This window comes from Danio aesculapii, chromosome 17 (assembly GCF_903798145.1).
Source record: "Danio aesculapii chromosome 17, fDanAes4.1, whole genome shotgun sequence".
NCBI classification, from domain to species: Eukaryota; Metazoa; Chordata; class Actinopteri; order Cypriniformes; family Danionidae; genus Danio; species Danio aesculapii.
Genome location: NC_079451.1, coordinates 23,095,778 through 23,112,404, shown reverse-complemented (window position 1 = coordinate 23,112,404; position 16,627 = coordinate 23,095,778). Strand labels below are relative to the sequence as shown.

The 16,627-nt window shown below is 36.4% G+C and overlaps 1 protein-coding gene across 1 annotated transcript in view; it reads right to left on the bottom strand.

Moving 5' to 3' along the window:
- Positions 1-16,627, bottom strand: part of ush2a (Usher syndrome 2A (autosomal recessive, mild)) — a 445,979-nt gene that overhangs the window by 82,238 nt on the left and 347,114 nt on the right. Inside the window, 3 exon segments of the mRNA XM_056477496.1 lie at positions 2,242-2,399; positions 11,631-11,814; positions 14,082-14,189. Of these exon segments, the coding sequence (XP_056333471.1) occupies positions 2,242-2,399; positions 11,631-11,814; positions 14,082-14,189 (450 nt within the window).

The window sequence follows — 16,627 nt, the reverse complement described above, 5'->3', positions numbered from 1 at the left end:
ATAACATTTTACAATTTTACAATTTGTACTGTATTTTTGATGAAATAAATGCAGCCTTGGTGAGCAGGAGAAGCTTATTTTAAAACATTTAAAATCCTATTGACCCCAAACCTTTGACTGGTAGTGTAAATTTACACAAAATAACACCACTAACATTAATAAACATATTTGAACAAATACAATCTTATTTAAAGCAGCAATAATAATACCTAGTATATTATTATTGTTTGGATTTAAATTATTATTTTTTACAGCAAATGTGTCATTTATCTTAGTGCCTGAACCAAGATGCGAATAATACAAAGAAAATTTTACAAATAAAATAAAAATAAATAAATACTGTCACTACAATAAATACTTTTTTAAATAATGTTTGATAATATTTAACAATAATTTAAAGGGGTGGTCCACTACAATATCATATTTTAAACTTTAGTTGATGTGTAATGTAGCTGTGTAAACATAAGCAACATCTCTGAATATAATATGCTCAAAGTTCAATACATAAGAGACATTGGCTTTTACAGAATTAGCTTAGCAAAGCCTACAGCGAACAAAGTTTGGGAACTACAAAAAATACATCTGGGCTAGTGAGATCACAAAGGGCTTCAGGTTATGTTCATTCACCAAAAATGGGGCGTGGCCAGAGGCGCTGTAATGTTATAGCAGAGAAAGCTAAAATGCCATCCAAATGCTGCTATTTCCACAGAGCTTCTTCTGTTTCTGTATTTGGGCTTCCAAAGGACACAACATAAAGAGAGAAGTGCTTACAGTTTAATTTTCATTATGTTCCAGAGAATTATAAAAAATATGTATAGATCTAGGATTTGACAAAGGACAGCTTCCAGAATCTCTCCCAGTTCAGTGCTTCAGTGATTCGGTTAAAAACTGACGAAGCTGTGGATTGTGAGCCACAACCTGTAAGCATTTTTATTTGATAAAATTGATCCACTACATAAACAGTTTCTAGCGTTAATGGTATGTTGTAGCGAGGACATAAACAAGGATGTAAACAATGGCAAATGCTGCTTGGCACCGCTAACAATTTAGCTACAATTTCATATTTATCAGTCAAACCGTTGTAAACAGCCACGATCTTCAGCAGCGCTGCAGTGTCTCTCTATGCAGCTGCTTACCATGCATTATACATCTCAAATAACGAACTCGCAAAAAATATGTGCACGTTTCATATTATCTACACATGCTTCTTCCGAATATATGAGACACTTGTCAGATTTTATTTTAGAGAGCAGGCATGAGGTTCAGCTGTGTACTCTTTATTTTCTGTCAGATTCAGACTGATATGGCTGGCTAACAGCTTCTCTGACTGACTGTTTACAGAGTGCATGCTGTTTCCTGGTGACGTGGAGCCAATCCGCGAATTACAGCACATTATGTTAGCTGACCAATCAGAGCCTCTTGAGGGCGAGCCTTTCAGAGGAACTAATATGACAGTCGTGTTAGCTGAGTAGCTGTATATAATCAAAATAAGATGCATGAAAAAATAATGTGATTTTCTACAAATGAAGCATGAGCACACACTGTTTTGTATCTTATAAACTGTTAATAAGCCTTAAAAATACACTGTGGACCACCCCTTTAATAAAACTAGTTTTTAGACAAACATTTGTACCGATTCTGAAGAGAGACTGTGATTTGTGATTTTGACTGTCCTGTTTCTGACATAATATAAAAGTGTTTATAACCTTTCCTCTTAAAGCTACACTTTAATCTTTGCCTGTTCTCAACTTTTCGGGCTTTTAGAAAATGAACCCAGAGTATACTCCAAAAAAGTAAACAAATTAATAAAATCTACGTGTGCTCCCGTTTCACTGGGTGCGCCGGCAAGTACGTGATCCGCACTTGTGCCAACTTCTCCTCAACTCCACAGCAACAGCGGAGAAGCAGAGAATGAATGAGACACGATTGGACAGTGATGGGAGAACACGCACAGGTGAAGGGCGAGCGCATCTCAAACAACTCTCCCCTAAATCACAGCAGAGGTAGGAAAAGCTGTCACTTAGGTTTGAATGTTAATTGATTGGTGGGCCCCATCTACGTCCGGCCCGCACTGATGCATGTACACCACGAGCATGTTGGGCTCCTTCTAAATTACACACAACGCCACTCGTAAATCCCTGACCGTGTGCCGTCACTCTCACAGACCGGAGCAGGAATAAATCAGCCTCGCGTGAGTGCTAAATAGAGAGCCTGCATAGTGCATTAGGTTGTAAACATTACCTGGGGGTGACCAGGCTACAAAGACGGAGCGAGGGCCATGGAGGCTGACATTATACGGAGGAGGAATCCTTTCCGGTGAGGAGATGGGGGTCTGAATGACGTATCTATCACTGCGACTGCTCCCGCCGCCGGTGGTGGCCTCCAACTCGTACACATATCTGCGGAGCAAAGATGGATAGCAGATAAATAAGTCAACTGCGAAACTAAATTATGCTATTAGCTTAAAAGTCTCCTGTCACAGAAGTTAAATTTGCCTCTGTTTCAGCGATTCTCCATTTCAGGTGGGAGTCGGCGCTGCGTTTAATTATTCATTGTCCGCCAGAGAGAGGCAGGTGCATTGATTCTGCCATTAAGCTGTGTCTTTCACAGCAAGCACAGTTTTGTTTTGAGGATGTGCAGCTTTCATCTTAGTTCTCAGAATTCAGGCATGAACGCAAGCGGAACAAAGTTTAAAATCATGAATGCAAGCTTAAAATACCCTCTTTTCTTGTATAGAATGATGTCACACAGAGTAATTTTGAACTAATTTGTAAGCTTTTAACTACAGTTACAACAGAACTTACAAAAGTAAAATAAATTAATTTAATGTACATATTATTTTATCATTCATTTAATATGTTAAATAATTTATTAAATCAATAATAAAACTGCTGAAACAGAAATCATAATAGTGTACAGCAGAATTAAACAAAATGTTTTGTTATGAAACAGCCAACTTAAGATGCAAAAAAGATTTTTTTTTGTTCACAAAAATGTTCCTTAGGAAACACAAAATGGTTCTCTAAAACCACTAAAAATTAGTTTCCAGATTTAAACACTGATGGTACTTTTAGAAGTACTGTAACTAAATACTTTTTATAAAGATTGTATCAGTTACATCATAATGCCAGTAGATGGCAACCAGCAACTATTAAATTTAACATATTTAACATAAATTCTACTTATTTTTAATATAGTTCAACATATATTGAATTAATCCTTCAAGCGATTAGTTCAAAATATTGATTCCTCCAGAAATAAGTGATGGTAAAATGAAGCTTTCTGAACCAGTGAACCATTCAACTTAATTGTTTTGGGAAAAGGTTGTTACTCGAACTTTCCAAATCAGAGCTCGACGAGGACCTCTGCTGGTTAAAGTGTGAAAAGCACTGTGTTGCAAAAATGTCGTGTTCACAACAGACCAATTCATTCCTGTAATAATACAACAATAGTAGTATAAACTAATAACCAAATACTGTAGTTCTTTTTACATAAAAGGTACTTTGCATTACACCACAGACAATTGTAGTAAATTCCAAGGTATTCAATAGTATCTAAGTTTATCGTATTTCAACCGGTCCTACACCCAAACATCGAATCGGCGTGCTTTTTACTATAAATACGTAAAAAAAAAAAAAAAAGCTTTTTACTATAAATATGATTAGCTAAAAATGCTGTTTTATCAAGTAAAAAAACAAGTGAAGCCTTTACTGGTAAGCCATTTAATCATTGATTCAAGAGATCTGTTCAAACATACTGATTCATCCAGCAACAAAACATGATTAGTAATTGAATCATTGATTCAAGAAATGTTTAAAAATGTCATCCAGTAATGAAACTAGTGAAGATCTTTATGAGCGAGTCACTGAATCATTCATGCAAGTTAAGTAATTAGTTTTAAATGGTGATTCGTCCAGTATTGAAACAAGTCTTTATAAATGAGTCAATGAATCATTCATTGACTCATCCAGAAGAATGAATCCATCCTGTAATAAAACGAGCAAAGTTCAATCTTTGTTCAAAGTAACTGAACGATTGTTTATTTAAAGCAAATTTCAATTAAGTCGATCATGTCAATGAAACTTTTTTAAACAGACTGCAGCAATTAAAATGTGATCACAACCTTAAATCTATGTTAATTTGTTGTCATTTTGTTTATCATACTAAATAAATGAATCTAAAAATAACTGACTAATCCCCTACTGACCCTCATACAGTATATATTTTTTCTGATATACGTGAAGAAAGGAAACCGCTCAGATGACTAAGCCTTCTTGTGATTCTGCTTTTACATTACACTTGATTCATTGGAAAAGTCCCTGCTGGATCGATACGGTGTGATACTATTTAACAGATGACATTGTTAATGCAATGCTGATCAGCCCCTCCACTGTGATCTGTGACAGGCGTGACAGATGCTCTGAATGGACATGCATATGAATCGAAAGTGAAGTGAATGTGCGCGTGTGTGTATGCGCATGTATTAAGCCTGCTGTGGGTTATAAAAACACTCTGCGGAAGGCTCTTTTAAGACATACATGACTTCACAAGATAGATTTGCCTTTTAAACAGAGATGGGTGTCAGTGCAAAGGTGTGCATTAGCAATGTATGTGGGTCATGTTCAACATTAAAGGCTTTTAATTTGCCATAAACTCCATCGCCAGCCATTAATACCTCCACATTAACTATTGTTCCAGTGCTATCCCTTTAAAAATAGTCACATCTATTATTATAAACAGTGCTCATCATGTGTAATAAAAGCATTAGCGATATTAATCAGAGATCATGTTTAGCACACACATGAAGTAGCTGTGTATATTTTGAGCACTTTAAAGTGGACATATTATACCCCTTCTCATAAGATCTAATAAATCTCTGGTGTCCTTAGAATGTGTCGGTGAAGTTTCAGCTCAAAATACCCCACATATCATTTATTATAGCTTGTCAAATTTGGCCTTATTTGAACATGAGTAAAAATACCTTACTTTTCGTATGTGTTCACTTAAATGGTAATGAGCTGCTAGTAACCAGATAGAGCAAAGCCTTTACACTATATTCTGGAGAATGAGATTTCTGTAGAGCAACTGAGAGTATTTTTCTGAGTGTTTTAAAACTTGTGGGTGTTTTCTAAATTATGCAATGCAAATTTATCCTCTTTACCCAACCCTAACTATGACAAGAGCCAATCAGAAAACATAGTCAAAAACACTCTTTATTCACCCATCGATCTGCTAACATTCCTGCAGAAACTTGCTGTACTTGCTATTTTGTCACTACAAATACAATACAAGCGGAGCTGAAATGTCATGACTTGTAAGAAAGCAGACTTCCATGTTTGGCATGAAATATTTTTTGTAAAGTTACAGATCACTTTACCAACATTTTTTGGCAAATTTCATCCAAAAATATACACTCAGCGGCCACTTTATTAGGTACACCTGTCCAACTGCGTGTAAAAATTTTAATCAGCCAATTACATGGCAGCAACTCAGTGCATTTAGGCATGTAGACATGGTCAAGACGATCTGCTGCAGTTCAAACCAAGCATCAGAATGGAGAAGAAAGGTGATTTAAGTGACTTTGAACATGGTATGGTTTTTTGTGCCAGACGTGCTGGTCTGAGTATTTCAGAAACTGCTGTTCTACTGGGATTTTCACACACAACCATCTCTAGGGTTTACATAGAATGATCCGAAAAAGAGAAAATATCCAGTGAGTGGCAGTTCTTTGGGCACAATTGCCTTGTTGATGCCAGAGGTTAGAGGCAAATGGCCAGACTGGTTCCAGCTGATAGAAAGGTAACAGTAATTCAAATAACCACTCGTTACAACTGAGGTATGTAGAAAAGCATCTCTGAACACACAACACATCCAACCTTGAGGCGGATGGGCTCCAGCAGCAGACGACCACACCGGGTGCCACTCCTGTCAGCTAAGAACAGGAAGCTGAAGCAACAATTCGCACAGGCTCATCAAAATTGCACAATAGAAGATTGGAAAAACAACAAATCAGCAACTGTGTGATGCTATCATGTCAATATGGACCAAAATCTCTGAGGAATATTTCCAGAACCTTGTTGAATCTATGCCACGAAGGATTAAAGCAGTTTTGAAGGCAAAAGGGGTCAAACCTGGTACTAGTAAGCTGTACCTAATAAAGTGGCAAGTGAGTGTAATTCAACCACCATGTCCCCAATTCCTCAGATGTTGAAAGTCTATGGAGTCTTGGATGCAGTGTTGGGCAAGTTAATTAAAAAAGTCCTTAACTACTAATTACATCCTTAAAACTGCATTTAAATAACTTTTCTAATTGCTTTGTTTAAAAAGTAATTTAATTACTTGACTCAGTACCACTTAAAATTTATATAAATCTCAGCACATAGATAATAGAAATTAAGCTATTTCAATTTATGTGACACAAGCGATTCATTCATTCATTCATTCATTCATTTTCCTTCAGCTTAGTCCCTTTTTTTATCAAGGGTCCCCACAGCGGAATGAACTACCAAATATTCCAGCATGTTTTACACAGCGGATGCCCTCCCAGCCACAACCCAGTACTGGGAAACATCCATACACTGATTTATTCACACACACACACTCATTTAATTTAGTTTATTCATTTCTCCTATACTGCATGTCTTTGGACTGTGGGGGAAACTGGAGCACCCGGAGGAAACCCATGGGAACACGGGACTCAAACCAGCGACCTTCTTGTTGTGAGGTGACAATGCTAACCACTGTGCCGGCCATTTAACTTTATTTTAAAAAGTTCAATATTACAGTGAATTTTTCAAAATAGAAAAAAATTCCAGGTAATGACAACATATTTCATACATCCCATATATTATCATAAATGTCTTACTCAATTCATTGTTTCTTAAGCACGTGCAATTGTCAGATCGTCACCAGATATCCAGCCTCTGCAGAACGCTGAAGAACTACAAATCTGCCACTTTAAAGAACTACATATCCAGTCATGCATTACTTACATGCACCTGTTCCTCATTTGGTTGATTACACGGCTGGGAGCTGCTCATGAACTGGTTAGATGGACTTTATAAACAGCACACACACACACGCACGCACGCACGCACACACACACACATTTACTTCAGGGTTAAGTCTTGTTAAACTGTACTGTGAACATTGTGGACACATTTCCTTTGCCTTGCCTGACCCTCATTTTGTTCTATTTGTTTACGTTGCTTGCCGCCTCTACTGACTGTTTGCCTGTTATTTGACCTTGACTCTGGATTGCCTGTATACATCTGTTTGTCCCTGTTGACCGTTGCCTGCCTGACCATTCTCATATTAAATCCTGCATTTGGATCCGCACCTCCATTGTCAGTGTCCCATCACATTACACAGACAAATGTAACCTTCCTTAAGGTTGGCTCACACTGTGCGATTTTACATAATCCGGAACAAATGTAGCAAGTCAGAGTGCACAAACATGCCTCCCATGTCACACTGTAAGATCTCAGCTGTCATAAAGTCAGACTAAACGAAAATGAAGACGCGCCAAAATGAAAGAAAACGCCCCCGGAGTTTGACGTCATCCACCTGTGACACTTTCACTATACTGCGTTTTAAAATGATTCCTCACAGCAAACGGAAACAATCTTGCACACAGCGTAGCTCAATAATAAAACCAGGAAGAAAAAACGTATTTGACATTTCCCCTCGGTCATTTAAATTGTCGCATGGATTGCGTCATCAAATTCGGAGCTCCTATTGGTTCTTGTATTGACGCTCATCGCAGCTGTTGTCACACTGCAGGAAAGTGTCTGAAATTATCTGACACTGCCAGAAATTAATCGGAGGAAAAATCTGATCGCAACGGGAACTAAGCGGCTGTCTGTGAACATGTCAAAATAAAGATCAAATATCACTAATTTTAGCCTAGAATTTCAGGAATCTTTTAGAATTTCCCGAAATTGTCTCAGTTGACAAAATTGTGGCTAAAATCTCACAGTGTGAGTAGGGCTTTAGTTGGAAAATCTAATAATTCTGCAAAAATACAATAATCTGTTTCTCTGTTTAACCTGACTCCAGGGGCACAGCTCGGTTCGACTTCCAGCTACTACACCCCTCACTGCTGGAATCAGCTTCCAGAAATGATCAGATGTGCTCCAACATTAGGCACATTCAAATCAAGACTGAAAACACATCTGTTACGCTGTGCCTTTACTGAATGAGCACTGTGCTACATCCGACAGATCGCACTATTATGTCTTTCTTTTCTTTTTCATTCTTTTATATCCTGTTTTAACACATTTAATCTGTTTTTAATAATTTTTTATAATTCGTTTTTTATTTCTTATACTTGTCTTTTTTATTCTTATGCAAAGCACTTTGAATTGCTACTGTGTATGAAATGTGCTATATAAATAAACTTGCCTTGCCTTCTCTAAATGGGTTTATACAGAACAGTTGAATGTATTTACAGTAAGTAACCGTAATTAAATTATCCTAAAAATAAAAAGTAATCTCTTACTTTACTTTTGCGGCAGATATGTAATTTAATTTACTGATTACACCCAACACTGCTTGCATGTTCATTGGTTCATCCAACAACTGAATATCTGTAAAAACAATAATAAAAAATGTGGCTGCCACAATGAGAAGAGGCGACTGCTGCAGTGCTGAGGTTGGAAACGTGCAGATTAAGGGCACTAATATTAGAATAAAATCTTCTTCCTATCCTAAGTCATTAGCAAAGCGAAATATGAACAACACTCTTTCTTATTTTTCCACAGAAAGGCTTACCAAAACAAAGTTACTAAGTTGTCGTTTTTCACATTTTCTGGGTTGGTAGATGCATCAGAGGCCCGTTTATAGCACTTAAACATGGAAGATGTTAGATTTTCATGATATGTCCTCGTTAAGTCAAAGAAACACAAAGTGCTGCATCATATGAGGTGGCGAGTGGCTAACCTGTTTCCCCAGAGGGAGAAAGGTTAATATTTCACTCGTCAGGGAGACTTTCCACGATGGTGAGGTAAGTGACAGCTAATCAACATTGTCATAAATAATCGATGAGCAGCAGTGCTGGCTAAACCCCCCTGCCCCTGTCCCACATCAGCCTATAGCCTCTCCAGATAATGAAGCGCTCGTCTGCCTTTGTAACGCTCCTTACCGAGCTAAATTGGAAGAAGAAAGGGAATGGGAGAAGCACAGGAGAAGGGAATGCCTTTTTGGCAGGTCATCTGGAATTACGGCAAATTAACGTCATGGCCTAACGTTTGAAGCTATACTGTATAAACAAAAGCAGCGGAGAGACAATGAGACAGAGGTCAGGTGACTCAATGACCCGTCCAAACAGACCAATCAGAAGACACATGCTTTTGACAGTTCAAATCAGTGTGGAAGATATAGATTTGCATGTTGAAAATGGGATAAACACACACATACACACACCCTCTCTATATAAATGTACACGTGAGCGAATGCGATGAACAATCTGCGAATCACTGATTGTAAAATAATGAAACAAACAGATTTATCCTGTATCTTAAGCAGCTTATGAGACTGAACCATTGCAAATATTTACACAACATATTGCACAAACTAACCAATTATTTGCCACACACAGCGTCCTTGTGTGCGTTTTTTGATTACAGCCAACCAACAGATTTCACAGATGCTAAGACTGGATATATTCATGAATAACGAGGGCACTGACAAAACAGCAAGATTTCGACAACGTCTAAAAAAATCGTATTATCATATTTACTTGGGTACGTTAAGTAGAAGTTTTATTCTGTATTACTTAATCAAAATTAAAATAAAGGATTTGCTAAATATATTTATTTGCAAAAAGGACTTTGAGTCTTAAAAACTACCTAAATACAAAAATAATTAAAATGATAATTGTTCGTATACTTTGATTAACATACCTCTTTTTAATGATATTTTAAACCATGTAATAGTACGATTTCCATTATGCTGAAATACTTAACATTGAATTGTATTAATTCATTCATTCATTCTCTTTTCGGCTTAGTTCCTTTATTAATCTGAAACATTCATACACACTCATTCACATACATACCCTAGGGACAATTTTAGCTTACCCAATTCACCCTATACCGCATGACTTTGGGCTTGTGGGGGAAACCCGAGCACCCGGAGGAAACCAGGAAATGGTAATGCATTTACTAACACGAACTAATTATAAACTATGCATTTATTAATCATAGTTCAACATTTACTAATGCATTATTAACATCCAAATTCATGCTTGTCACAAATGTATTGTTCATTGTTTGTTCATGTTAATAAATCCTTTAACTAACATGAACTAATACAACCATATTGTAAAGTGTACCAACATTTTAATCAATTAATAATATATTACACCATGTAATAATGCTAAATAAAGTACATTATTTTACTGAAATAATTACTTGTTATCATTACAAAATTTGTGACATCATTAAATTTGCTCAGTAAAACAAGCTTGCTGTATAATACAACCCAGGCTAATTCTGAAATGTACCTCTATATACATTTCTGGAGAGCGGCAATACGTCCCGGGAATGTTTTTTGCAGTTTTTGCGAACCCACCAAAGGCCGCTGTGTATGCTTTTTGAGATCTCAGATTTCTCTCGCAGTGCCATTCACACCTGGTTTTCTCACGTAAATCCACCAGAGGCCGCTGTCGACTGACTGACTCATTGACTGACTAACTGACCAATTGACTGACCCATCTTCCTCCTCCTCTAAACCAACCAATAGCGTTTCAAAAGCATTGATTGACCTATCCACCAACTCCCCTAAACCAAACCGACAGTTTTAACAAGCAATCCAGAAAAAGAAAAGCCCTCGCCTAATTTTGATTACATTTTCAGATTTTACCACGATCTCACCCTTTTATTTTCTTGTTTATTTATTTTTTGGCTTCTGTTTTTGTTTACCTGCTTTTTGGAACCGGACTCGAACTCGTCATTGTGGTCAACTCCTATCTGCATCTCATGTCCGCTGACATATGACAAGTCCAAACTGGTAACTGCGGGGAAAGCCGTCCATCATATGGAGGTAAGCGGTCAACTGGTAAGCGCAAAAAGGAACGATGTCATACCGCCACGTAGCGTTCGTTTTAGACAAAATGCAGCCATACGTACTTCAGGGTACATAATTAGTGATCTCCAGAAATATATATAGGGTTACTTTTTCAGAATGCACCTATGTTGGTATACTATTAAATATTAGTATGTTATTATTGTTCAAAGTTTAAAAATATATAATTATGTAACTGGAATTATTTCATATAGGGGACAAAATGACAACCTATTTAAGCAGAAAATGCCAAGCCAGCTAGCTTTTTCCTTCATTCCTCCAAGAGCCTCAGTCTCACTCTCCATCAAGTGCAGAAAAGTTAGCTTGCTGTCCTCTCCCGAGTCACAAGGGGAACAACGCGATCAATGCTGCTCTCCAAGCCAGCACTGCTGCTCATTAGCCTCTCTGCTCGCTAAAAAACTTTTAATGATTTGGTATCAGAGCAGCTCTGTTACTGAAGAGCTCTGTTATTGTAGAGTCCCAGGATTCTTTAAGACACACATAGGATTAGATGTCATCAATAATCAAGTGCTAATGGCTTGTTAAAGATGGCTGAAAGATAGGACCTGGTGTTGGGCTTCAGGCCAGCGTCTGTGTAGCTCATCTTTCCTCCGTCGGCGGTGAAGACGAGCTCTCCGTCCCGCAGCAGCCGGTAGCCAGAAAGCAGGCCGTTGAGTTTGAGGGGGTCACTCCAGTGAAGCTCCACTGCGGAGGAGTTCAGCTGAATGTGTCTGGGCATTGACCACACGCCTGGACACACAGGAGGACACAAGGATGAATCGCTTTGTACATATTATATTGGTGATGAGTGATATCAGCTTAAACGGTATTTATTGCAATAATGCTATCAATCAGTATGTTTACATTAAGAACTATATTCCATTATTAACATGATTAGGACAATCCTCTGATAAACAATCTACAAGTCAAACTGAGATTTTTTATTACCGTAATCTGGCTAAGGTAATACTCATGCTTTTATAGTCATGTAGACTTTTTGATGGCAGTGGTCAACAGTGATAAAAAGAGCAGGTCAAAAGAATAATCAAAAGATCTCCAAGCTAATATTTGTTTCCATCATCATCTGTTTTCATGTATAGCATGACAAATAATTAGCTGCCATTAACTGACTAAGATTATGTCAAATTAAACAGCCAAAACTGTTAAAAAATGCTATTTATTTATGTTAAACATGCCAAGGCACTTAGATTTTTACTTCTTTCCTCCAACAGCCTCAGTCTTACTCCATCAAAAGCAGATATGAGTCACACAGGTCATATGAGAATTTTTCTGGAGGGAACATCGAATGGTGTTATGTGGCATCATGTGCCATTAACCAATTTATTTTATGCTTAATTATGTACTATAACAAGTTGAACAAAAATATAGAAAGAAATATTCTAAAAGCAACTGATGTAAACACCTTATAATATTCACCTTCATAATACTGTCTTATTCAGAATAGGGTAAATAATTAGATTACTGATGTCTGTGTAAATGTTCCCAGTGACAATAATTCATATGTTTTCACTGAGAAACAAATAAATGTGTATCTGTAGAGTAGGGATCCATCGAGTCAAAAATTCTGTGCCGAAACCAAAAATTCTGGATGCACTGCTTTGTTATAAATATTTATTACTCTGTCAAATCATATCATTTTGTAAATGTTAATTTAACTCTTGAACTTAAATTATACTAATTATATGGTATAGAAAGCAAATAAAATATCCACATTTATTAACAATAAAACTTTTATTTTGATAGTGAATAAGCCGAGAGGTGTCAGTTTACCAGTGTTACAATAATAATTTAGCAGCGCTATTGTAAACAGAAGGAACAAGTATACTACAGAGAACTATCCTGTTGTCACATTATTTGAGTGGACTTCTCTGGAGAAAATGTGTGGTAAATAAATAATGTGTAGAAGAAGAAAGAAGAAAAAAGTAACTAAATATGTTACTTTTAAGAAAAGTATGTGCTACTTTTTATAAAACTGACATAAGCTTAAGATTGTAATAAGTTGCTTTAAAAAGTAACTTTCCTAAACACTAGATGTCAATTGCAGTTTTTCCCTAACATTTTTTTCAGAATATCTTGTTTTGTATTTAACAGAGGAACAAAGATCTTTATAAAAAGTTTAGAACCACTTGAGTGTGAGCAAACGATGTGGAAATGTTCATTATTAGTTTGGAACTATGCCTTTAACATGTAATTAGTATCACAAACATATCTGTGGCCAAAACCCTTTCACGTTCACCATGTTTTGTTCCTCCAGATTATCTGCTCGTTCTTTAACCTTAATCAAACACATCAGTAATATTGCTGCAGAAACACATTTCAAGCTTTTTGGGTTGTGGTCTGCTGAAAATAATTTCTTCATTCTAATAAGTTGCCTTTTAACATTCAACATCTGAACTGTGAGGAGAATAATGACACATCATTGTACAAAGCTTTTTTTACTGATAACTTTACAGTCTTTACAGTCTAATTGAAGTTAATCCCATGAATCGATATCACTTTATTTTGATGGTTCCTTTAACACATTTTGTTGTTTTTTCATTACATTGCAACTACCTATTAAATAATTAGACGATACAGTAAGTAGACTGTTAGGTTGGGGTTGAGGTTAGTGTAAGTTGACATGTACTTGCAACTATTCTTATAGTCAGCTGAATGTAATTTGGTGTCGCAGTGTCAGCAGATTTTAAACAGACAGTCTACTGATATTCCAATAAGAATTAGTTGGCATGTAGTCAACAAAATGTGCAAAAGGGAGCATCAAAATAATGTGATACCCATAATCCATGCAAAAAAAATGATGAGGGGTAGTAAAAAGGTGGTAATGAACATTAATAAAACTCTGAATAAGCTTATCATGAAAAAACTAAATAAACTGACTGCAGTAAAGAAACAGAATCTAAAAATATATCATGATCATGTAATAAAAATCTAAAATAATCAAATTCAATATTTTTGTAAGTGTTCTTAAAAGTGTGTGCATGTGGATGTGAATGAACCTGCAGGTGCGTCTTCCAGTGTGTGACCCATAGATGGCTGACTCGCTCCGCATCCTGCTGCAGTGCATGCAGTCACAATGAAGCTGTAGTTGGTGTGAGGCTGCAGACCTGCAGATACACAAACGCATTAGCTTTAAACACCACACACAAACACACACACTCACACGCACACACGCACCGCACGCACGCACGCACGCACGCACACACCACACATACACACACACCTATCACCTTTACAATGATGGGATAACTGATGAATTTAATAACAAATTATATATATATATATATATATACTATATATATATATATATATATATATATATATATATATATATAAATTTTGTTTTATTATTTATTTTTATTTATTTTTAAGTGTTTTCAGGACAATAGGTTGCATGACTATAAATTTAAAAAGATTAAAATGTCATTGTTGGACAATTAAATCAGGTAAGTAGCAACTCATAGCTTCATTCAGAAACCTTTCTATCAGTTTGTAATTGGAATTTGTTAATTGGAAAGATGGAACAGCTGAACATAAAACCCATGCATATGCAAATGGTATTTCTCATTTTTAACAAACAGAAACTCAGGTTGTAAAGGTTAAAAATATCCGTTCAGATGAAAGAGCAGTAGTACTGGGGGTTCCACAAGGCTGTGTCAGTTCACCTATTCTTTTTACTCTTTTTACAATGAATGTTCAAGAAAGCATTCACAGAATTTATTTTTAAATATTCCGATGACACAGCCATACTAAGTTTACTGTATGAGAATGATGATATTGGTGTTATCTATCAGTCAGGAAATTAGTCAGTTCGTTGAGTGGTGTGATAGAAATAGCTAAAAATAAATACTAAGTAAACAGAAGAGATGGTATTTGACCCAAAATGTATTGGTGACCATCGTCAAGTGGTTGTACACGACCGTCCTATCACTCAGTCAGAAACTCGTAAGTACTTGGGCATTTACATCAACAGTTCTTTCACATGAAAAACACACATTGAGTGGGTTTGTTGTCGTTTACACCAGAGATTGTATTTTTTACGGAGGTTGCATCTTTTTGGAGTTAACAAGAAGCTCATGATGTTGTTTTATAAAGTAGTTCTTGAAAGCATTGTTAGATATGTGGTTTGGCAACCTATCTGTTCAGTGTAAATATAAATTGATGCATCTGTTAAAGACAGCATGGAAAATTGTTGGGCACGATGAATATTTTAATCCTCGAGTTTTATATGAGAATTGTGTCCTCAATCAGGTGGAAAGGATTGTAAACGATCCAACTCATTTTTTGTTTCCACATTATGAACTGCTTCCCTCTGGTAGAAGATATAGAGTCCCAAAGTGTAGGTTAAACCGTTATAAGAAATCCTCTGTACCTGTTTCAGTGGGTTATTTAATAAGAGTCTATCTTAATTAGCATAATACATTTGTAACTGTTGTATTTTGTATTGTTTTTATTGCTTGTTTTAGTGAATGTCTGCAGCAATATGGCGATGCCCAAACAAATTTCCTGTCAGGACAATAAGTTTTACTACTACTACTACTACTACTACTACTATATAGAACATAAACCTCAAACTAAAATAAGTAAGCAATATTTTCATAAATGTGAATGATATTCTGGAAAATTCAGTATTAATTAGTAATATAGCATATAGGGATAAAAGCTATCAGCACTTAAACACAGTTGAAGGCATATTATAGGCCCCCCCGTTGAATATATTTTCGTTTTTAACAACAAGCAAGACATTTTTACAGTATGTCTGATTATATTTTTCTTCTACAGAAAGTCTTATTGTTTTTATTTAGGCTAGAATAAAAGCAGTTTGAATTTTTTTAGGTCAAAACTAAAATAATAAATAAATAAACAAACAAATAAAGTCAAAAGTGTATGTGGCTGTCAAACCCAGCACCTGTGTCATCAAAGCTGCAGCTTCAGCAGTCTGAACTGTAAATCTGGTTCTAATCCTGAAGCACTTTAAATCTCTTCTTCTGTAATCCTGAAGTGTGTGCCGCCACATCTGGAGGAACGTCTGTTTAGTATGCCTGACGGCCGCTCTCATTTAACCCAAACACAGATCAATGTTTTGAGAACGTTGAGCTGTGTTTGGGTTAAGTAAAGAATTCTGTTGAGCATACTAAACACAGGGGACAAGCACTGAATACTGCCTTTAAAGCTCCACTTCACACATCGCCATGCAAAACATGTCCACGTGTGTGTATTCTGGAAGGGCCAGGTTATTATAGTGGTGAGGGGGGATGCTTTATTGCATTAGGTGTTCCAGGGGGGGGCTGGGAGGCGTTTGCATGGGGCAAATCCAAGCCTCATTACTGATTCATCTATTAGTGGAAGTAAACAGGAGATTGCACTATTCAGAAAAATCTGATAAAATAAAAAGATGAATAAAGGAAAATCTTGAATGATTACTCAGAAATTATGCAGTAAATAGTATTCATTCATTCATTCCATTCATTTTCTTTTCAGCTTTAATCATCCCTTTAATCAGGGGTTGCCCACAACTTATTCAGCATATTAGTTTTACACAGCG